Raw genomic sequence first — 23,726 nt, 5'->3', positions numbered from 1 at the left:
GCCACACCAGGCCAAGCCTCCAGGGAAGTATGTGAGGTGGCGGCTGGGAAGGGGAAGGCCAGCGGAGGTGAGGAGAGGAGGTTGGGTGCAGGAGCTGTCTGGGCAGGCAGCTATGGGTTCAGACCCCACTCCTGCCTCATGCAGGGAGCCCTGCTGAGCATGTCTTCCTCTGTAAGGCTCTAAGGACAGGGCCAGTGAGAGGATGTGTGATGCTCACGCGGGCACGAAGTGGAATCATAAAGAGGAGAGGAGCCCGCACCCTCATCCCCTGACCAGAATGGCTTTGAAGGGAAGGAACAGGCATAGGTAAATAAATAGCTTGTTTATTAGTAATATATTACATCATTAAAGTGCATTGAGAAGAGATGCAGGGGCCAAAGCTGGAAGGTCGCTGGCCCCAGGCCCTGCCCTGGGCTGGCCAGACATGCCAGAGAAGGCCCAGCTCTCTGCTGAAATCCATGGACAGGGTTGGGGCAGAGCCACCCACCTGGAGAGCTTGGCCCAGGCAGTCCCCACCGGAATTCACAGTTTAGCCTAAGTTATAACATGTCCTGAGCTGAAGGTGGGAGGCTAGGAGCATGGAAGCACAGCCCCTGGGGAAGGGGGCTGGAGGAGGGGAGAGCACCCCCACCCCCCAACCCTCAATGCCAAGGGCAGAGTCCTGGAACCTCCCCCTGAGGACCCGACTCCTTCTAAATGAATGTGTGAAACTAGGGCTCAGTTTTCTCCTTCATTCTCCCCTGTCTCCCTCACCCCACCCCCTCCCATTACCACCCCCCCACACACACACATACGAGGGCTTGGACAATGTCCCCCTCAGCCTGAGCTCCTGGGGCAGAGCCAGCTCATGCCATCTCCTTGAACTCATGCCACCATGTCCCTGGACTCTTATCCCATCCCCGGGAGCCTCAGACTGGGACCCCCTACAACCCATGTCTTCCCAGCGCCTCCCACCCCCCCCCACCCCCAGCATGTAGTTTTGGTATTTTCATACAGATGCAGTCGGAAATAGCTATACATGAAATAAGCCTAACATAAAAATAGAGCTTTTTCCGTCCTTCCGTCCGGAAAGCAAACATCCTTCAATAAACATGCAAGGGGGCTGCCTTAGTGGGACCCAGGGCTGCTGAGGGGCCCACAGATGGCAGCCCTGGGCCTGCAGGAACACCAGCCAGCCCCAGCCATGGCAGGAGGGAAGGTGAGGGGCAATTTGGATACAGAGAACCCAGAAAAGACTCAGACCTGAGCCTGAAGGTCTGGAGACGGGTGCCAGATCTCCTTTCCCACCCCACTCGGGCCCACAGGCTCTTGGGCCAGGAGCATCACTGCATTTAGTCAAGTTTGAGGAGGGATTTTTGAAAAATAAGTCTACAGACGATAAAGTCAGGTCATTGATGCCCGTTTCACGTCGATGCCTTCATTCTCCAGCCCCCGCTGCCCTCGCCTCACCCGGGCCCAACAGCTGCCTGCTCCTGGCGATCTCCGGACCTGGTGTCCCCCATGGGGCTGTGCAGTCCCCCTGCGCGCAGCGGCGGGCACGGAACTCCCGGGCCGGCGGCTCTGAGGGGGACTTTCCCAGTGGCCTGGGGCTGCAGAGCCCGCAGCATGCCCAGCCCCAGGGGCCCTAATGGACCAGCAGGCCCAGAGTGAGTATGGACAGGACCCCCAGCCAGAGGGAGGCCACGTGGGCGTGGGCGTGGCCCAGCAGCTGCTCCGCCTTGGCCTCATCCTCGGACATCAGCTGCCAGTGCTGAGCCTTGCGGAGGTAGGAGCCCTCCTGGGCCTCGCAGTAGTAGTGGCCATAGTGGCCGTCTGTGAGGTTCTCGATGAACAGGATGCAGTTGGGGCTCTGATGGCCGGGCTCGCACCTCTGCTCCACCTTTTGCCCGTGGCGCCACCAGTAGGTGGCATGGCGGGACTCCATGGGGCAGCTCAGGTAGTAGCGAGAGTTCCGGGCCAGGGAGACCTTCTGCACAGGGGCCTCCTCTGGGGGGATGGAAAGGCAGCCATGAGGAGGGGCCTCGGGCTCCCAGGGCAGGCTGTGTCCGCCCCCACTCACCAGGCCTCCAAGGCCGGGCCTTCCAGCGAACACGGGGAAATGAGGGCCCAGCCTCCTTACTCTCCCCTGCCTCCCCCACCCTACCCCCCTCACAACCACCCACACACCAAGGGGCTCCCTCCACAGGACCATCCTGCCCCATCGGCCTGGGGCCCTAGGACCGGACCACATTTCCCCCAGACAGGGCGATGGGGGCATGGCTGTACAACCCTCATCGAACTAGGGCCCCGGGCAGGGCCAGACTCCGTACCTGGCTTTGGGCTAGGGCACTGTTTGTGTGGCTCAGTTGGGTTAATGGACTGCAGCACTTGCCTAGAGTTGGGAGGACAGAAGCTAAGTACACCAGATAAAAGACCCGGCCCTTCCCTGCCCTCCCAGCATCCACCAGAGCGGCCCAGCAGCCAGCACCCAGCACCAATGCCTCCTGCAGCCCGTCCACACCACCCCAATTCCTGTGTCCACCTTCTCCCAGGGACAAGGGACCCTGGCAACAACATACCTTGGGGAGCTGTAGATGGAAACACAGTGACCCTGGTCCCAGCCACAGTAGGGGTCTCGGGCCATGAGGCAGCCGTGGCAGCCCCCAACATAGACGTCACACAGGTCCAGGGGCACCTGGCTCACCTCCCACTGGGAGCTCACATACAGTTTCCGCTGGAAGGAGAGAAGAACCAGGTCAGGCAGGGCCCCCACCCCCAACACTACGTTCTAGCCCCCAGGCCCTGGCCCCTGCCTAGAGGCTCTGAAAAGGACAGGCGAGTCGCATGCAAAGGAGGCCTGTCCTCAGCTGGCCATCCCTGGGTAGCGCCATAGGGCAGGGGTGGGGCGGGGAGGCTCACCCGCTCAGCGTCCAGTGACATGGCTTGGATGGTGGCCGCACGGCGGAAGGGTTGGATCTCTATGATGTTGAATACGAGGCTGCGTTCCACCTCCCTTGACTCTACCACCTTGTGGATGGTGCCCCTGTCTGTGGATGGTAGGCAGAGGGTTAGCGGGCAGGGTCCCACCTTGGAGCCAGGCAGCCTCCCTTGAGGCTGGACCAACCAGGGAGGACATGGGTCGGGGAGGGCTGGAAGTCATGGCTCGGGCGAGGGTCACAGGACTGGGAGAAGTGGGGCAAGGAGAGGGTGTCTGGGAGGGACATGGGTACCAGAGGGCAGCCAGGAAGTTTCCAGACTGGCCCAGGGGTCCGCACGGCTCCGCGGAAGCTGGATCGTGAAGCACGGAAGGAGCAGTGCCCAAGTGCTGCACCAAACCCGCTCCTCCTTCAGTCCTCCACAGCCCTGCCTGTGGGTGGTGTCTCCCCCACTTCGCAGATAAGGAAATGAGGCTCAGAAAGGCTAAGCAACCTGTTCAAGGTCACACAGCTGGTGACTGCCACCCAGAGCTATCAGAACCCCACCCCGCCCTCAGCTTCTTCCATAACCCCCCTGGCTCCAGGACTCTGCAGGGATATGCTTTCTTTAACTAAACTTCTTATTTTGTAATAATTTCAGATTTACAGAAACATGCAAAGATAGCACAGAGAGTTCCCGTACACCCTTCACCCAGTTTCCCCTAATGGTACCATCTTATGTAACTGGCACATTTGTCACAACTGAGCAGACTTTACTGGGATTGCATGGGTTTTTCCACTAGTGTCCATTGTCTGATCCAAGATCCAATCCAGAGCTCCACATTGCAATTAGTCTCTGGGGATTTTTAATTTTTTATAAAATCTTAGATCTGAAAAGAACCTTAGATTCCACCTAGGGATTCCCAAGGTCACATATTAGGTCGCCTGCTTCCAAGGCCAATGCTCCCTCCATTCACACCTACTGGGGACTAACGGGCACCCTGACCCTGTCTTCCAACCCCACCTCACTCACTGTCCCAGTTTCTATAATAGCTTACCTCCCTTTCCCTTCTTCCCAGTTCCCCAGGGTATCACTTGCTCCAAAAACCCAGTCAGATGATGGTCTGGTCACCAGCCTAGGATGTTGCCTTTGATTCTATGACAGCCCCCCAGGCTCTGGGACGGGCGGTTGCTTCTCTGGCCTGACAAGCTGCCTGCCCGTCACTGCCCTTCACCTCCTTCCATAGAAGTCTGCTGACGGCCTCCCACAGCTTATCTCAGCCAGGAGAGCCTCCATTCTCTGCAGAGGGCTCAGAAAGCTGTTTCTTATCTGGCACCAATTCTTCCTGCTGCAGGCTCCCAAATGGTCTCTCCAAAGGCCCCCAGGGAGAAGACACAACTGCCCTCCTCATTCAAATGTTCTCGCCTCCAAGGTCTACAGGAAGGGGGCCCACGGTGCCCTGTCCTAACTCCTGCTCCCAGTTCCCCTTCATGTGGGCCCCCTCTCCTGCACCCCAGTGCCCTGCTGTTCCCTGGCTGATTGCAACAGCTAGGCCAGCCACTGCTGGGGCAGAGCAAGGACAGGAGCCCATGGGTGCGGCCAGGATGAATGGAGGATGAAGGGGTAAGGCCCTGCTCTGTGGGAACCGAAGAGGCCTCCGTGGCTCTCTGAGATAACCTCGAGGTGAAGCAATAGCAGGAAGTCCCATAGCGGAAGGGTGGGTACCTGAGGCCCGGGCTGCGTGGCCCCAGAGGTGCCAGGTATCTGAGGGAGACACTGCCCTTTCTGATGGCACCACTGCCCGATGTCAAGAAAAACCTGTCTTGCCCACACTGGTCTCCACACCTGCTCCTAGGAACCCCACTTTGCCCATAGCTGGCACCATGAAACTGCCACAAACCCAGTTCAGACTGGCTCCTCCATGGCCAGTGGCTTCCTGGAATGCAGGGGCATCTCCCAGGGCATTCCGCTAAATCTGGGGCCAGCAAGACCCTGCTCCCCAGAGGAGTCCCCTCCCAGGAAGAGGAGGTGCCCTTAGTCCTCTGCAAGGCTGCAATCACTTTGCTGCCTGGAAGTAAGCAATTTAGCCATCGGACGAAATTCTTTGCATCCCACGACAAATATTTCCTCTCACCTGCATGATCCCAACAACAGGGAGAGGGTTCGGTTTCCCCATCCACAGGAACCCAGTGCCCAGATCGTCCTGACTTACACATCTCTTCCTACCCCCTTCGTGAGTCAGACCCCTGGACCAAAGCTGTACCTGGCTGTGCTCAGACTCCCCGCATTTCTGCCTCTCAGTCCTGGGACCTGCTCCTCTCCCATCCTAGGATGCCTTCCCCTCCTCCCTCTGCCCCCACCTCCTCCAGAAAGTCCTCCCTGCCTGACTCTTTTACAGCTACACAAACTAACCTCAGACAGCTGTTAGTCACTCAATTCTTCCTTCCAGGAATAATATCCGACTAGATGTTAATTACATTCTTCTTCATACCTTTCATATCCATTTTTACAAAGCAGGCCAAGGGGGTCGCGAGGTAGCCCCTCACCTGTCGTTAGGTAAAGCACATGGAAAGTCTCCCCGTGGCTGGAGTTCATGCGATGGACAACTACTTTCTGGTAGTGGGACTTAGAGTGAAACAGCGGTGTCTTCAGAGGTCCCGTGGGCTCCACCCTCTGCGCCACCTCAGGGTGACTGTCGGCCACCTGGAAGGTCTCCGTGGGTATCGGCTGCCGGTCTGGGAGGCACTGGCAAGGAGAGCAGGCCCAGGTCAGTGGGTAGCTAGGAAGTAGGGTGAGGGGAAGGCTGGGGCGTGGGCTCACCTTGCCAGGCCGAGGGTTGGGAAGGCCTGCGTGGTAGCCCTTGAGTGAAGAAGTACGGAAGACCTTGTCAATGTCGCCGAGGGAGTACACACAGACAGCTGAGTAGTTCCTGGGGGTCACAGAAACCACTTCAGTGTGGGGCCCAGGACCCACCCACCTCCACTCACCCAGGCCAGCCCAGCCCAGCACCACACACAGCACAACCACTGCCTTCCAGTCAAGCTCCCCGGCCTGTGAGCTCCATGAAGGCAGGGGCTATCCTGGGGGCCAAGCCCAGTGCCTAAAATAAGAGTTGCCAGATACCGCTGAGGGCAGGGAAGTTCCACCTCATTTCTTCCTGCTGCAATCTACAGCCTGTGCTCCGTGAGGGGACCACTGAGTGCGGAGGCCAGCCCCGGGCAGGAGGACCGCCCCACGTTCATCCCTGTGGCAATTCTCCCACCGCTCTGGCCACAGCTGCAGGACGCTGGTGCCCCAGGAGGCCAGACTCATCCCCTCTGCAGCCCAGTGGACTCACCCACACAGGACCACAGCGCAGGGTCACGGCTTCCTCACCCTGTCCCCCTCCTCTCCGCACACCCCCCCAGTATTTTCACCTGCCTTGTTTTCAATCAGTGAGAGTGATTAGAAGTGTGAATTATCAGGCGCAGGCAGTGCCTAAGCAAGTGTGACAACACCCCACACCCGGTGTCCCAGAGGCCTCAGGGGCACTTTTCCCAAGCCCAGCACCCACTCCGGGCACAAAGCTGGTGGACACACAGGCACGGGCACTGCCATGAGCGCGCATGTTGTACACGTGTGCACAGACTCCCAGACACACCAGCACACACATCCCCCTGAGCATGGCTGTCCCCCGCCCAGGCCCAGCCACAGCCCTGTCCCTTGAGCCAGGAGCGCCTGCTCATGACACATTAGCCGTCCCCCCAGCAGGACCCAAGCCGCCAATCCCCACTGGACATGTAAGCAATGGCAGCCCCAGCCCAGGACGAGAGCCGCTCACCAGGGGTTGGAGAAAACGCCATAGACCCTCGTGTCCCTCCACTCGCCATTGGGGTCAGGGAGCAGGAAGACGTCCTGCAGCCTGTTGAAGTTCCTGTTGGTCGTGGGGTCACTGCACACCAGCATGGCCTTCAGGAAGGTGTTCCACTTGGAGACCGACAGCGAACTCTCACCACCCTGGTCCCCCTAGAAGGGTGGAGAGCAGAGGAGGCCCCTCAGCACCCACAGGCACCTGCTGCCAGGAATGCCACCACCCAGGCTTCAGAAGAGGAAAGGAAGCTCTGAAAGGAGCGAGTCCTGTGAGGGGCCCAGGCAGGGGCGGCCTGTGACTGAGGCCCGGCTCCCACCAGAAGGCCTGGGGCGAAGGGTGGGGACCCGCAGGCTGTCCTCACAGAGCACGTGGGCCGACACACATGTGCCCGCTCATGCTCACACATGCATACTCAACAGGTGGCACATGCACCGTCACGGCGGTGAAACGCACAGGCCAACACTTTCACACTCACACACACACCCAGACACACTCTCCCATGATGACACACACCCGTGCATGAGCCCAAACACCGTCCCATTCGCAGATGCACGCACACTCCTGTGCACACGCTGACTCCCACGGTCCTACACCCAGTTCACGCGCACGCCTCACCCTGCACAGCTGGGCCACACGGGACACATTGAGAGGCGCCTCGGGATTCTTGTCGGGGTTGTCCTCCCGGAAAAAGTAGTAGATCTTGTCATCGTAGCCCTGGTCCTGGCGCACAATGGTGGCCTTAATGAACTGCGGGTCTGGCAGGGGCACATTGAAATTGGGGTGAGGTCGGGAGCCTGCTCGGGGCGACCCCCAAGTCTGCACAAACAAACCCAGGGCAAATCAAACCTGGAATAAACTCAGAACGTCAGGCCTAACACCCCAAGAGACCTGCGACTGCACCCCCACCCTCACCTGTGCTGCTCTCCTCCTACAAAGATGTCATGGCCCCAGGAGCAACGACTTCATGCCTGGGGACTGGTGGAAGGTCTCTGGGGACCTTTATGTCCCTGCTGCCTAACTGGCAGAGCCCTAATGAGGAGGGAGGCGGTGTAGCTCCCATGGCTCCAGGGGACCCCACTCTGCGTCTGGGGCTTCCTTGGTTTGGTTCCCAGAGTGTGTGGGGCCCATCCTGCCCCCGCTGTTCCCCTGCTCCCTGCCAGGCCAACCTTCTCAGCTCTGGCTGCTCAAGCCTGTCCCCAGCTCCCGCTTTCCTGACTGGAGGACGCCACCAGCAGCCCTTGGAGCCTCTCAGGGAGCATGAGCTCGCGCTGCCGCCCTGGGCACCCACAGCCTCCAGCCCATCCCAGCCCAGCTGGAGCCTGACTCACTCTGCATGACGGTGTCACTGGTGTACAGCTCTATCTCCCCCTGGATGCGGCGGAAACGAGGGATCTTTCCGTTGTATTCCTGCTTCCGGATTGTGGAGTACACCTCTTCCCCTGGGCACGGCGGGAGGGGCATGGGTAAGGCAGACAGCTCCTGGAAGCCCCTCCCTGGGCCTGGGCCACTGGCCATGGAGCTGAACCCCCTCCCCCAGCCTACGGCAGCAGCCCCCAGGGGCCCTTCCTGCTCCAGCTATAGCCCTACCATCAAACAGAACCAGGGAGTTCTCATCCGGGCTGAAGGGGGCATAGCCTCTCCTCTCACCAAGCGACTCCACAGTGCCATTCACCTGTGGGACACCAAGGGGGTCAGACAGTCTCCCATGGGCGCCAGCTTCCCAGCCAGGGGCCACATGCCCCAGCCTTTGAGTTCCCCCCACCTCTATCCCACCTGGGGGGCAGAAGCCCACCCACACCAGGCACATGGGAGGGGCCTTCTCACCAGGGTCCAGCAGCTGGGGCGTCGGGCATTGGTGCCGCAGACCAGCAGGCCCTGACCCTGCTTCTCCAGGAGCGTGATGTAGTTCTCACAGTCCTGCCCAGAAGGGGAAGAAGGCCTCAGCAGGCTGAGTACGGAGGCAGCCTCCAAGGAGAGCCCAGAAGGGGTGCCACTGATCCAACCCCCCAAGAACAGAAGGACTGTGTCTCCCCTCAGACTGGGAACCCCAAGGCACGGCCACACCTCCTTCCTCAGACTCTCAGGCACTCCCCTTTTCCAAGGAGCCCAGCCTCCCCTCTGCACCCCCTCTCCCCACTCACCCGCTTGTCCACACAGGACCCCTTCGTGGAGCCAATATTCACCTGGGGGAAAGGAGGAAAGGGGCAGCATCAGTCCAGTCTGCCGGCAGCCAGATGGCCCGTAAGTGTTTTCTCTGCAACCTCAGGACAACCTCATTTTATGTTATATGTGAGTGACTAGGGCTCTGAGAGGGTGAGTGATTCGCCCAAGGTCACACAGGCTACTGATACCCAGACCAAGCACAGAGCTCAGGGGCCAGCCTGGAGATCGCAGAAGACCGGGGCCATGGGGTTCTGGAGCCCAGCTTCCTGAGCGGACCGCCCCCGTCAGCACTACCCACCTGGCCCATCTGGACGACCATTAGGGAGCCTCCCCCTGGGACCATTTACGGGATAGAATGAGGGGTGGATCAGTTTAGGAAGAGATGCCAGCACCCTCCCCCAGGTTCCCTGAGTTCCCTCACCACGGCCAGAGGAGAAAAATGAGAGACATGGAGGAAATGGGGGGTGCACCCCAGGCTCACCGTGTGCACAGAGGCGTTCTGGCCCTCGGGGAAGCTGAACAGATAGACCTTGCCACGTCCACCCACCCAGACAAAATCGCTGCCTGGCTCATGGAAAAGCACAGTGTGAGGCTCTGCCAAGCCAAAGTCCACCTGGTCCTTTCCTGTGCGACCTGAGGAGGCAATTGGCAGAAACTTGAAGCTGGGTCCTGGGCACAAAGATTGTGCCCCCACTCTCAGGCACACCCGCACCTGCCTGGCAACCAGAGCTGGGGCCTGGGCTGGGGCCAGCGCCAGGACTCAGAGCCGTGGACAGAAGTGAGGGGTCCCCTGGTAGAGTACAGCAAACAGCCATGTCCCCTACCCTACAGTATGTGTCACCTCAGGGTGGGGGCATGATTTAGGGACCCCTGAGGAGAACAGCACCCCCAACACACACACACACACACACACACACACACACACACACACACACACACACCACACACGGCTGTTCTAAAGGGCTGGGCTCAGGCAGGGGGACCGGGGCCTGCAGCCCTCCTCTGTCAGGCTCTCCGCTGCCCAGGACAGAGCAGGCGGCCGCCTCCATCCCCTGCAGGGAGCGAGCCCTCTAAGCATCCCACTTCGAGCCCAGGTTCTTAGGAATTACTTTGCTCAAGACCCCATCGTCTCCTCCAGGAAGCCCTCTCCAACCCCTCCTGGTCCACCCCAGTCCCTCAGTGAGCAGGTCAGCTTAAATCAGAGCTGGAAAGGAATCTAAAGGTCCATTCTCTCCCATTTCACAGATGAGAGAACAAAGGTCCAGAGAGGGGGCAGCACAAGGTCACACGGTCAGCAGCAGGCCCTGAACCAGAGCCCAAGCTCCTGCCCGCAACTGCACTCCTGCCTGGCCCACTCTGGTCGGTTCCATGGAGGTGCCAGCTTGCCCCCCCCACCCCCCCTCCCCCCCGCCAGCAACTCCAGGACACAGGGCTCTTCACAGAGCACAGTCTGGGCCTTGAAACAGAAAGGCTGACCCAGACAATTTTGCCCAAAAAGGAAACTGTCTGCAGCCACCGCCTCCAGAGAGATGTCTCATCTCCGGTGACATTGCTGAGGTTGTCCTGGTGGCAGGACTCAATTACAGGGTCGGACAGTCTGTGGCTATGCCCCCAGCAATCACCCAAGCAGCTCCATCTTCCTACCTCTGACCAGCCTGGGCTGCACCCAGGAACTCAGCCTGACCACTGTTTATTCAGCAGCAGCACACTCAGGGCCAGGCAGCTTAGCAGTGACACCCAGGCAGGACACACTCCAGCCCAGACAGAAAAGAACTTTCCCGAGTCTGCCCCAAATCCCTCTCGCTGCCATTTGAACCATTCCTACTGATTCTGCATTTAGCAGGGCAAGGAGCATGACACATTGTGCAACCCACACCTTCTTTCCCTTTCCTTAAGGTAATCCCTGAATGGTCAAGTCACCCCGGAAGTGGGGTATCACAGTCTTCACCTCAGCTGTGGCCTGCTTCACTGCAGAGGTGCAAACTGAGGGCCCCTGGGGCACTTGCCAGCCCAAGGTCACACTAAGAGGCAGGACAGACTGCCTCGTCCAGAGTGAGTCTGGTTCTCAGGAGCGTTCAGGGAGACGCCAGCACGGTGAGCCCCAGAGAAGTGCTGAGCTCACTGCCCGGTTTACCTGGCTCTCCCCGGGTGCTCCACGAGCAGCCCAAGTACTCTCCCTGCACCCCGAGGCTCACTGCCCTTCAGCCCTAGCTGTGCAGGGCAGGGGCCCAGCTCTGTGCTGGGTGCTGGCGGTAGGGGTGATGGTCAAGGCTGGGGCCCCAGTTCCCCCTCCTTTCCAGCTGGGGTAAAATTAGAGTGCTGGGATCAGCAGCCTGAAGACACAGGCCTTCCTGACTCAGCTCCCACAGCTCCCCCTTCACCCACAGCCCGGGCTCCAGGCAGCAGTGCCTGCCCCCTCCCACTCCGTCAGGCAGCCAGGGGCCAGGAAAAGCTGTGCACCTGGAGATGCCGGCTGGGCAAGGGATCTGAACCCTCCCCCGAGGCCACAGGGCAGGAGCCCCAGCCCTCAGGCATACTGGCCACCTCCCCTGGTCACCTCATCAGCACGCCAACAAGAGGCCACGCCAGTGCAGAGTCCCTGGGCAGGAGCCCGGAAGGGACTGATGGAGCCCCTGTCCAGGGGTCACAGTCCTGCCTGGGGAGTGAAGCCTATGGGAGAAGCAGTGGCCTGGCCTGAGAACAAGGTGTGAGGGGGACACCGTCCTACCCCCAAATCTAGTCAGCAGGGTGCGACAGCCTCGTGGAAGGAGGCCTCCACAATGCTCAGTACAGCTGCGTCAGGGCAGCCCCACGGCTGCTCACGAGTCATTTCTGAGGGGGCAGGTGCCTGGGTGCGGGGGAGGCAGGGACTGCTGGCCCCATTTTGCAGAAGAACAAACAGGAGCCAGGAGCATTGCCTCCCCTGACCCACCAGGTCCTGCTCCTTGGGGCTCTGTGCCTGGTGGTGTGGATGAGGGGGTGGCACCAGCCCAGCCCAGGACCTGGCCTTGGCCCATTCTCCACCCCAGCCCCAGCCCTGCTCCCACACCCTCAAAGAGCCTGATTGTGCAGGGGAAGTGTCTGAGCGGCAGCTCCATGAATACATGAAAGGAAGCTTTGTTCAGGTCAGCAGGAGTGGGGGGCTGGGGGCTCCGGGGCAGGAGGGCTGCCTGGAGCACCACCAAGCCTCAGGGCCAGAATGTGTGGCCCCAAAACAGAAAGAGCCAGGCCAGGAGGGGGTGACCATCATGGCTCTGCCCATGCAAGGGCTGAGCAAGGCCAGGGGCTGCCCCTAAAAAGGCCCTGCTAAGGGAGCAAGTGCGACATCCCTAAATGAGTGTTTTTGCTTCCTTATGAGTCCAAAGAGATGGGGGAGACAGATCAAAGCTAGATAGGTCAGGAAAAGGCAGGCAGAGAATTCCAGGTCGGGCAAAGAGCCCCAGCAAAGGTGGGAACGCTAACTGTGTGCTGGGATAGAGCCCTAACTACAGGTCGGGAAGGTAGGCTGAGGCCCTGTATGTGGGGGAGGGGAGGTGCTGCCACCCAAGGATCCACTGACCTGCAGCCCAGCCTCTGCAGTGCTGCCCCTCCTCCCTAGGAGCAGGGCCAGCACCCCCACCTCCCTGCTCCCTGCCTGCCCAGCCCCCTCTGCTCCCATCCTGGATTTCTAAAAGGAGCACCGTCTGGCACCGTGTCTCCCCCTCACTCCCCAGCCTGACGCATTAGTGGCTGACTAAGTGGTAGCTAAAAGCTCCCAGAATAACCAGGGGTTCAGGCAGGGGAGGGGGCTAGGGGCACACGGGCAGGCATGGCCCCAGAGGCGGCCTGGCCCGAGACATCTCCCCCCAGCCCCATGTAATTCTGAGCCAATCCTCGCTCCTTCTGGACCAAGGAAGAGCACACTCGGGCTGCCCGGTACCCTGCAGGCCTCCAAGGCCCTCTCTGAGGCCCCGCCCTCCTCCCAGCATCAGGCCCAGCTCTGCTGGGATGAGGGTCAGGAACATGGCGGCTGTGGGAGGGTCACCCTCAGGCACAGCCCCCCAGTTGGGCTCCACGGGACTCTGATCCTGTTGGAACCAACCAAAGCTGATTCCTTTTGTGCCCCCCACCCTCCCACCACTGTCTAGAGGACAAGTGCCCGAGGCCAGTCTGGACTTCCACAGGGAGGGTCTCCAAAGCAGGCCGCCTGGTAGGACACGGGTCCTCCTCATATTCTCTGGGTGCTGTCTCTGTCGGGTCACTGCTGTCCCCACATTCTCATTGCTTATGAAAGAGGGCAGCCCAAGGGGAGGGTGGAATGGGCTGGAATTGGGGTGCGGGTTGTTGTTGTCCCTGAAGGGAGCAACAAAGGACTGGCCCCCGCAGCCTGGTCAGGGCAGGGAGAGGCTTCCAACCTGACCCACTGACCCAACAGGCCTTGAGTGCTAACCTCTGTGAGCCCTTTGACAGTGGGCATTGAGGCAGGCTCTGAGAATGGCAGGCTTTGGATAGCCAGCATTCCCAGCAGGGAATGCCTGAGTCAGGCGTCAGAGAGGCCGGGCACAGGCAGGCGCCTTCTCCCACAGCAGCACCCACACTGAACCACCAGGCCCACCTCACATGCTCGCCTACCACACAGCTGGCAGACTGAAGAGGGAAGGCCCATGTGGGGTCCAGGAATCAGTAGCCTCTCTACCCTTTGGAACCCACACCCACGGGTCAAGGTGGAACGGAGGGGATCTGAACAGTCATTGAACTACGGGGGCATGGCGGCCAGACAGGCTGCGCCCCCGGCGCAAGGCACACAGCAAAGGAGATGGGGCAGGGCCAGGCCACAGCTCAAGGTTTCTGGTACCCAAGCACGCAGCTCTAGCCCTCTGGGACCACAGCCTACACTTGTATGAGAGCCTCTAGGTTTGCAAAATGTTGTATATCACCTTCTCTCCACTTCCCTGTGTCATCTGTTCTCTACCCTCCCGCTCCCTACTAGGTGATAAGTCACTAACCGGATAACTGATGGGAATCACCTACCCACCTACCTTCCGGGTGGGGCCCTCATCTGCAAGGGTCTCACATCCAAAGGACTGACTAATGGTACAACTCAACCCTGTGTCAGAGGGAAACCTTTCCACTGGGGTGGAGGCAAAGAAACAAATGTATCAATACAGGCTCAAGGGTGTGAGAAGCCACGACTCATACCCAGAAACCCAGTTTCCAGGTGGCACCAGCCTGTGCTAAGGAGGGGCTGCTGGGGTGCCAATGACATGCGACAGGACAGGGTTCCAGGTAGCTGCCTGAAAGCGGCAGAGCCATGCGCTGGGCACATGGTGGGCCCTTGATACAGTACTTAGCTCAAGGGGAGTGAGAGGTCTGCCTTTCTTTATCACTTAGGGAACAGGGAGCTGTGTGCTGGGCTGAGGGGCATTTGCTCTTGCCCACCAAGGTCAGCTGTGGGTGGGGAGCATATCTCACGAGTAGGCTCAGCCCTGGCTCCAAGAAGCCTTGTGCTCCGTTTGGCAGCTGGGAAGCTGGCTGGTTAGCTGTGACCGTGACCACGGGCTGCGCCTTCCGGAGCTGTTTCCTACTCTGTGGATTGGAGGGGCTGGTACTTGCTAAGGTGTAGGTTTATGACCCACCGTGGTTCTCGGAACAAATCACAAAACGATCAGGGTTAAGGTCATGAGTCATTGTTGGACAGGGAGTGCTAGCCAAGTCAGGGAGGGCTTTTTGGAGGTGGAGGCAGCAGAAGAAGCCACATCCTCATCTGCTTCCATGAACTCACCCAACAAATCCCCTAACCACCCTGTAAAGAAGGCAGGACAAGGGTCTGCATCCCCATTTTATAGACAGGAAAACTAAGGCCCTTCCAAGCCAACAAGGGTTGTGTGCTCTCTGCACTGAGCCACTGTGCTCAAAGGACCAGAAGGCTTGGCTGGTGGGGAGACCAGCAAAGGCTTGGGGGAAAAGGGCAGCTGGAGAGCAAGCTGTGGGGGACTGAACCACGCCAAGGCTCAGGGAGGGAAGGCTGGCACAGAGGCCCAGCAGGCGCAGAGAGGAGCCTCTAGGCCCAGGGAAGGCAGGAAACCCAGGATGAACACCATGGCAGGTCCATCCTCCACCCATTCCTCAGCCCAGCAGGTTCTAAAAGCCCCAGAGTGAGGCCAAGGTCGGCTGGTGGTTCCTTGAAAGGACACGATGGACAGAGATGGCGGGCCTGCCTTGGGCCCAGAGCCAGGGTAGGGGTGGGGGAGAGGACAGAAGAGCCAGACCACCCCAGGTGCAGGGAGAGAGGCAGGATGGGAAGACTGGTGAGGAACAGAAGGTTCCGCAGCTCAGCCTCAGCCTGGGCCGCGGGGGTGTGGGGAGGGCAGTACAAGGGCAGCCAGGGAGCTGGCAGGGGCCGGGCTGCCAGGGCTGCCCCTCAGCAAAGTCAGAGCTGCGGAGGACGACGCTGACACCGGCACGCTGCCCCCTACTGGTTCCACGGCGCTTGCTTCTCAGCGATTCGTGGGTGTATTAACTCCCTTAACCATCACTGCGCTCTTGTGAGCTGGGTTCTCTCGTTGTCCTCACTTTACAGATGAGGGCAGCGACACGCAGAGAAGGTGAGTTACTTGCCCAGGACCACACAGCTTTGAAGGGGTGGAGTGGAGGCTGACACTCAGGCAGGCTGACTCTGCAATCTGCTTGTAATGCTCCATAGATGGGCCCGTAGGAGCTTCCAGGCCACCCCTCCCACACAAATGAGGGCCGAGGCCACTGGGCCCCAGGAGCCCTGACCTCTATCCACGATGCCCTAAGGAGTGTGTGTGAGGAAGCGTGGGTGTGCAGGCCCGACGCGGGGTGCAGCGTAGCCCTGAGTGCCAAGCAGCATGACTAACCGGGAAGAGAAGTCTTAGGAGGTCTCTGCCCAGAAATAGAACGCACTCTGTGGTCTGGGGCAGGCCGCAGTGACGGCCGGGCAGGAGGGACTGACAGCCCTTCTTTTACATCCACCCCACAAGGTGCCTACCCAGCCAGCCCTGGACCAAAACACTCAGACACTGACCTCCTGGATGTCGGGGAAAGGGACCCCTCGCGCACTGTTGGTGCGATTGCAAACTGGGGCAGCCACTGTGGAAAACAGTATGGAGCTTCCTCAAAACATTAAAAATAGAACTACCCTGTGGACCGAGCAATCCCACTTCTAGGTATTTATCCGAAAAAACCCAAATCACTAATTCAAAAAGATATATGCACCCCTGTTTATTGCAGCACTATTTACAATAGTGAAGATATGGAAGCAACCTAAGCATTCACTGATCGCCAAATGGCTAAAGAAGATGTAGTTCATATACACAATGGAGTATTACTCAGCCATAAAAGAACGAAATCAAATGGTAACATTTGCAACAACATGGATGGACCTAGAGGGTATTATGCTAAGTGAAATAAGTCAGACCGAGAAAGACAAATATCATACAATTTCATTTATATGTGGAATCTAAAAAACGAAAGAAATGAACAAATGCAACAGAAAGAAACTCCAAAGAACAAACTAATGGTTGTCAGATGGTAGGGAGGTTGGGGATATGGGATGGGTGAAAAAGGTGAAGGGATTAAGAAGTACAAATTGGCAGCTACAGAACAGTCATGGGGATGTAAGTACAGCACAGGAAATATAGTCAATAATATGGTAATAACGATGTATGGTGTAGAGGGGAACTAGACTTCCCGGGCAATCACTTCGTAGATTACATAAATGTCTAAGCACTACGCTGTACACCTGAAACTAATATAATATTGAATGTCAACTATAATTGAAAACATTGTAAAATTTACAAAAAATTTTTAAAAACCACACACCACTTGCCTCCACCCCTGGCTCGTCAGCTCCAGACCCCACTGTGGCTCCCAACTGCCCGCGCCGGCAGGGCCCAGCTCCTCTAGCTGGCAGTCGAGGCCCACCCACGTCTGCTCGCCCCGGCCACGCTCCTTCCCGTCCCCACACCTGTGCTCACATCCTTCCTTCCCCTCATTGCCCTCTCCCCTTCTGTCTGTGCATGTGGTCTTACCTGTCCAGATGTAGTCTCCGTCCTCCTGGCTCCAGGAAGTTCTAGACCACTCCAGCCCTCACTGCTCCACGCCCCATCTGACCTTGTGCTTGCTACGCCACCTGGCACACACCATCTTCTTTCAGATCACAATGTCTTGTGTGGAGACCTGAAGGTGAGGCCAGGTCTTCCCACGCCATGGTCCCAGGCCAAGGCAAGGCCAGGGCTGGGCAAGCGACAGCCGATGAGATAGCAATGAGGAGACACCTTGGGACAGGGTGCTGGGCTCATCATGTGACCTCCCTTCCTCACCCAGGCCCAGCAGACAAACAAGAGCAGCTCTCTGTGCCACCTGCCCCCACCCCACGCCCCGGCGCCCGGCCCCAGCCTGGCTCTTCGCCCTCTCCCAGGAAGTCTCCCCAGTTGGATGACCCCACACTGACCTTTCCTGCTCCTACCCCATCACAGTGCTTGGCTGTACCTACTGGTCCTTCCTCACCTCCCCAGGTGCCTCTCTAGTCCTAGGCAGCAGGTCCATCTCTCTGGACACCTGTGTGCTCCCCTGGGGCAGTCCCAGGCACAGAGGCAGGGGCTAGCTGCCTCCACAATGAGGGCTGCCCCGGGGGTGCTAGAAGCAGGCGGTACAGGAGACACATGGGATCAGCCCAACCCCAGGCTGCCACGAGGGTTAAACCCAGATTAGCCCAAGCCATGGACAGATCAACCTGCCCCTGAGACCCCCCCGAGGCCCAGCTGCCCTGAGGAAAAAGCCAGAAGAGAACTGTCAAGCTGGCCCAAATCTAAGGTCCTGAAGGGAGGAAGGTCATGGCCAGCGAGGCTCCTGGGAATAGACAGGTCGAGGCAGGAAGAGTCTGGGCTCAGCTGAGCTGTCCAAGGAGGATGGGGCTCAGGGAGCCCCACACGTGGGGGCAGAGCATGAAGGCAGACACGTGGAGGGAGGGCAGGAGCTGAGGCCAGGAGCAGGCTCGGGCAGACACAGCTCCCGCCCCGCTGTGCCAGTCTTACTGGGTGACCGGGGGCCAGTCCTTGTTTCCCCATCTGTGGCACTTGTGGTTGGACCAGCTGATCTCTGACATTTTTTTTCTGATGTGCTAAACTGTCCCATCAGGCTATGTGGGTTGAAGTTATCCAAGAAGTTTCCTGGAGGAAGTGCGACCGCACTGGCAGAAAAGAGGGTGAATGGGAAGCAGGGAGGAATGGCAAGCAGGACAACGGCCCTGAAAAGGGGAACACGGGGAGCTGGCGAGTGGTGAGGGAAGAAGTGTGGGCGATACGGTGGAAGGGGGGCCAGCCCACCTTATCTGGGGAAAGCAGCCCACCTTATCTCTCTGTCGCAGTGTGTCCTAGGAGGAATGCTCAACACGGGGACGTGACACAGAGGGATGGGGGCCTCACAGAGACCGGGGCACAGTCCTGAAGACAAAGCAGGGCCAGAGCCAAGGGTGGGGGAGTAAAGGGCATGGAGGCTGACGGCAGGGGGGAGGGGGGCGGGAGGGTCAGATCTCCTGGTCCCCCAGGGCCTGGGCTGGCTAGAAAAGGGGGCTGCTCAGATTCTCTGAGAGGGGCACCAACAGGGGGACACAGTCCTCCATGCTCTAGGAAGACCCCTTCCTCCTCCAACCTGAAAGAGGCTGCTTCTGGGGCAGCCAGGCCATGCCCAAAAAAGGAAACCAAGAGGGGAAGCTTTCCAGCCCCAGAGCTGCCAACCAGAGCAGGGAAGTGGGTCAGTCTCCTGTGACATAGCCAGAGGCCCTGCAGTGGCTAAAATGAGTGACATGAGGTTAGGGGGAAACAGGAAGTCAGCTAGGGACCCAGCTGTCAACCTGAGGGCCCCTCACTCCCACCACTGCTCCCTGAAGGCTGCTCACCCAGGGAAAGTGGGCGGAGCCTCTGCTTCCATCTGCCCATTAAGGGCCGGGGCCTCCTCCTAGGACGCCCAGCTCCCTCCTCCTCCCATCCCGGAGAGTGATCTGCCCCCACGAAGGAGGTGGAGGTTCCTGGGAGGGGAACCTGGTCAGAGGAAGGCTTCTGCCCGCCTCCCTCCAGCAGAGCCGGCTGGCGCTGTGGGAGCTCCACTCTCCATAGAATCTCTGAGGAACAGGCCTCCTCACCTGGAGAACCCCCACGGTCAGGAGTCAGGCGCTGCTGCAAGCCCTGGTCTCCCAGACCCAGCTCCAGCTTCCCATCAGGGAGCTGGGACACTGGCCTTCCCTGACAGCCATGATCCTTCCCCCCAATGCTGGGCTGGTTGTGGAAGGTCAGGTGGCCGAGTTCAAATGTCCCCTCCTACAAGAACCCTTCCTGGAACCTGGAGGCCCAAGGCTGACTCAATGCTTCCCTCTTGGGGTTCCCCACTCACCGCCGCACCTCCTCTTCCTGGTCCTAATTGCAAGCTTTTGGGTCTGAAATCCTGTCAAATCAGGTGCTTCTTCCTGTTCCCTCCTCTCCCCCAGGTGGCTCCTGCTGCTCTTGCCATCCTGGCTCCTCAACGCCCCCAGCTGCCCTCTCTTATAGGATCTACCACATTTCACTGTAACAGCAGGGTGACCTGCTGGTCCCCATCTACACTGAGAAGTCTATGGACTTGTCTAGTTTCTCATCCCTGGACCCCCAAGCACAGCCCCAGGACCAGTACAAGGTTGGCCCCAGCAAATGTCAAAAATGCTGAATTACTATATCCACCCTTGAGGCCACAAACTAATAAGCTACTTCCTCCTGCTGATTTTCAGCCTTCGTCTCATGAAAGACCAAGATAGAAGAACACGAAACTCAAAGATTTCCCCTAACTTCCCAGGTCTCCAGTCTCTCCTCACAGCTGATTTGAATGGGCCACCACACCCGCTGCCAATGCCAGAGAGGTAGCAATCCCAGTGGATTCGTACTGTGATAAGTATAAACTCCTCCCTCCAGCCCGTGTAGACATTTGAGTAAACTAAGGCTCAAAAGAAGGAAGCCCTCGTCCAGATCACACAGAAACTCAGGCCAGCACTGGGACCAGAAACAGGCTCCCAGCCTGCCATGTTTCCCCCAGACCACGGCCAGCCTGGGCCCGTGCCAGCACCCACCCAGCCCAGCCAGCTCTCAGAACCTTCACTGTCCAGGACAGAGGGGCCAGGAGCTTGGCAAGAAGCTGCCGGTGACGTCACCAAGCATCTCTCTCATCCCTCCCAGCTGAGGACACCCCCCTCTCCTCCTGGGAATTGCTGCCCATTCTGCGAGAGGGTTCACCTTGAAGGTGAGGAGCACATCCAAGTCCCCACGGGGCAAGGATTTCCACTGGAAATGCTGATGCTGAGGGAGCCCCAGCAGTGACCTCATCCCCTGGAGGAGGTGACAACACCCTGGCCTTGGGGAGCAGCTCAATGAGGGCTCCCCCAGCAGCCTCCTAGTCAACAATAACATCCTGGTGTCTAATTGGACAAGGGAGAAGCAGAACGGGCTGGGCAGGTGGAGACTAAAGACGAGGCTGTTTCTCATGGGGACAGGCTGACTTACCTCTGACCTTGGGGGTCAGGACCTCCCTGAGCTTCTCTATCTCCTCCAACTGAGGATGGAATGGGAACTGTGCACAGCTTCCAGGCGTGCCAACCTCCTGCTTCACCAGTAACCCACTCCTCTCCAACCCCTGCTTGCGGGGGTCAGGCCGTTACATCCCTGACTGGCCCATGTGTCAGTGACAGCCCTCAGCGGACAACCTCCAGAGCCCTTCAAGCGCTGTCAAGCTCTGATAGCCAGAGACAGGTGCAGACCTCAAGGGCACCCAGCAGGTCAGTGCTGGCACCTCCTTCTACGCTCACAGCTGCTCTGTGCCAGGACTCAACAAGCTGGAGAAGCCTCAACCTCCCCAGACAAGCGCAGGCTGGGACCTTCCCAGGACTCCCTGATCTAATGTTTCCCTAGGGCGTAGGGATCCAAGAAGCAGAAAACAAGTGACGAAGAAAAACCTTCCATACCGATTTCAGTGCCCACACCTGTCTTAGCTTAAAACTAAAAGCTCGACCTAGGCCTCGTTAGAGAAGTGATTCCAGAAGCACCCCTATCCTTGATCTAGTTGTTCCTGAAGGCCACCCGCACTGCCCCCACCCACTGGTGACAGGGACCTAGGCCTATACTAACTACAGCAAGGCCGGGAGGGTGGTCCTCTTACCCCACTCTTGGGTTTGCCCTGCCAAGCCCATTCCTACCCGATTGCCATGTGTCACCCCACAGGAAATACAAGGCAGCTGTCAACCAGGCATACCATCACCAGCTGGTGGTCCTGGGGGACAGGCGGATGGCAGGGGCTGTCTAGCCCGGGGGGTGTCTGGCACTAGTGAAGAAGACTGCCCTTGGGCAAGACAGGCGAGGGGCTGGCGGACCCCAGCAGGAGTCAGTAGTCTTCCAAGCAGAGGGCACAGCCAGCGTGGAGGCAGGAGTAAACCGCATGCCTGCGAAAGAGAGGTGGAGCTGGGCCGTGAGCTTTGAAAAGTGGGTACAAGAACTGCAAGCAGCTTTAAACAGCCTCAGGGTGGAGACTAAGTGCCGGGAGGTACACATTAAGTGCCAGAAATGGGTGTGCACTGAGCAGGTGGGGGAGGGGCTGGGAAGACTTGTGGGGTGGGGGCAAGCAGAACCAAATACAAAGGGTTTGGTGCAGGGGGAGACTCTAGAACACTCAGATATGGCCATTTGTCCCCTTCAGAGGCCCCAATGCTGTGCTGTCCAGGACAGCCAAGGGAGGGGTGGAGGCAAGGCAAAAAACGCTGGAAAGGTGGAAGTCTGGGCTGGAGGCGTGCACCAGTAGGCCCAGCTGCCTCCTCCACTCCCACCAGGAAAGCCAGGGGCTGGGGAACAGAGTCCACTCCCAAGTCCTCCTTCAAGGCCAAGAAACTGCGGAAATCCTTCTCCCCTCCCTCACCCAGTACCAGCACCGGTCCTCTGTCAGAACTGAGTCCTGTCTGCACTATGAGCTCACATACTGCCCAGTGACCTTGGGAGAGTCACATTCCCTCCAGTGCAGCTGCAGTTCAGGGGCCACTGGTTTTGTGTGGGTTCTCTCTCTCCCCCTCTCCCTCTTTGCTAAGAATACCTGCCCCAGATAAGCTCAGGCTCTGGCAATCCCTGCAAACCGCCTCAGGCATCAAAGGGCTCCTGCAGGGACAGACAAGTCCCCCCAACCCCCACCGTGAGTCCACCACCACCACAGGGGGCTGCAGCGCCGCCAAATTTTGGGAAAGAAACCAGTCGTCCTGGGGGCGGGAAGCATTTGTGTGCAATGTAGGGGAGGGGAGCTCAGTCCCGCGCCGCAGAAAGCCTCAAACCCCACCTTGCCGGCTTTCGGACCCATTGTACAGGGATTTAAACTGAGGTGACCCTGGGGGAGACTTCGGTCCTTCACAGATGCACAGCGGCCTAAAAGCTGCACCCCCACCCCAGATCCGCCGCCCGCGGGGGGGGGGGCGTCCCAACCGCCGCGCCCCACCCAACGGGCACTGCCCCCTACGCTGGCGCCGATTCCTGGTGAAAACTGCCACGTGCGGACGGGGGGAGGGGGGAGCGGCCGGTACCGGCATTGCAGAGGCAGCGCCCAGGTGCCCCAGCCTCCGCACCGTACCAAGTCCCCGCTCGCCACAGGGTGCCCACCCCCTTACCCGGCCCGTGCTCTGGGCTGGGGCGGGGGCGGGGGCAGGCAGCGGGGTCTTTGTTCCCGCAGCCCGGGCGCAGCGGCGGCGGCAAGAGGTCCGCGCCCCCCTCTCCGGCCCAGGCTGCGCCCCGCGCCACAACGGAGCCCACAGCTCAGGAAGGGGTTGTGGGTAGGGGTCCCGGCGGGAGACAGGGTCCTGTACCGAGGAACCTGGCGCGGGAGGACCGAGAGCGCCTCTGGGCGGAGAGAGGGGCCGCTCCCTTCCCTGCACCCCGGCGCTGCGGCTCCGGGCTGCGGACGGACTTGAAGCGACTTAGCCGGGGCTCCGGGCCGCCGCTCGCCCCCGCAGCGTCCCAGCCGCTCCGGCGTGCCGCGGCGCACGCTCACACTCACCCCGACCCGCACGCGTCTTGCAAGGACAGTCCGGGACCCCCAGAGCCGCTCGCACGCGCTCCCCCCGGCGCCTCGCACTCCGCAGCCGCCCCGCGCGGCGTCAGATCCCGCGCCCCGCCAGCTGCGCGGCGCCACCTACCTTTCCAGACAGCCGAGATGCGAGGTCCGTTCCGCGGGTGGCCTTGGCGGGTGGCGGCCACCCCGAGCAGCAGCAGCAGCAGCCGCAGCAGGAGCCCAGAACGAGCCGGCGGGCTGGGGACGCGGGCGCGCGGGGTGCCGAGGGCGGCGCATCCAGGCGGAGGCGGTGTCATCCCGCAGCCCCGGAGCCACAGCGGCGAGCAGCACAGACTGAGCCAGCGCCGACCGCGGGCTGGATACCAGCACGAAGAGGCGGAGCCAAACGCCTGGCCCCGCCCCGCCCCGGCCCCGCCCCTCGCAGCCTCTCGCCTCCCGGCTGCCCGAGGGGGCGCAGTGCCCGCCGCGAGGGGAACCTTCGCCGTCCGCTCCCGGCAACCGCGGGGGAACCCGGGCCGACAGGCACGAGGCCGCCCCGTGGTCCGCCCTCCGCGGCGGCCCCGGCCCCTTCAGAGCCTCGGACCCCCTCCACCCAGCCCATGAGGGCCGGCCTAGGAGTCCGGGGGGACCCCTCAGAGGCTGCCTACGTGTCTATCGCGAAGCACCCTCACTAATGGCCAGCTCAGGGCTTAGGGCCTCCGAGGACAGGCTGGCCTGAGTGGGGACCACTCCCAGCCTATAAGCAAGAACAAGA

The 23,726-nt window shown here is 59.9% G+C and overlaps 1 protein-coding gene across 1 annotated transcript; it reads right to left on the bottom strand.

Moving 5' to 3' along the window:
- Positions 1 to 305: 305 nt before the first annotated feature.
- On the bottom strand, positions 306 to 23,347 carry SEMA7A (semaphorin 7A (JohnMiltonHagen blood group)). Its single transcript, XM_081048479.1, has 14 exons — positions 23,097 to 23,347; positions 9,390 to 9,541; positions 8,887 to 8,928; positions 8,570 to 8,662; positions 8,333 to 8,417; positions 8,074 to 8,184; positions 7,361 to 7,500; positions 6,716 to 6,900; positions 5,716 to 5,824; positions 5,442 to 5,640; positions 2,899 to 3,026; positions 2,559 to 2,713; positions 2,310 to 2,371; positions 306 to 1,986 (listed from the first exon to the last, which is right to left on the bottom strand). Exons 1-14 carry the CDS (start codon positions 23,266 to 23,268, stop codon positions 1,625 to 1,627), a joined length of 1,995 nt encoding a protein of 664 aa, XP_080904605.1. The 5' UTR covers positions 23,269 to 23,347; the 3' UTR covers positions 306 to 1,624.
- Between the last annotated feature and the right edge of the window lie 379 nt (positions 23,348 to 23,726).

The sequence above is a fragment of the Rhinolophus hipposideros genome (genome assembly GCF_964194185.1).
Source record: "Rhinolophus hipposideros genome assembly, chromosome: 5".
In the NCBI taxonomy this organism is placed as follows: domain Eukaryota; kingdom Metazoa; phylum Chordata; class Mammalia; order Chiroptera; family Rhinolophidae; genus Rhinolophus; species Rhinolophus hipposideros.
This window is presented reverse-complemented; position numbering and strand designations above follow the sequence as displayed.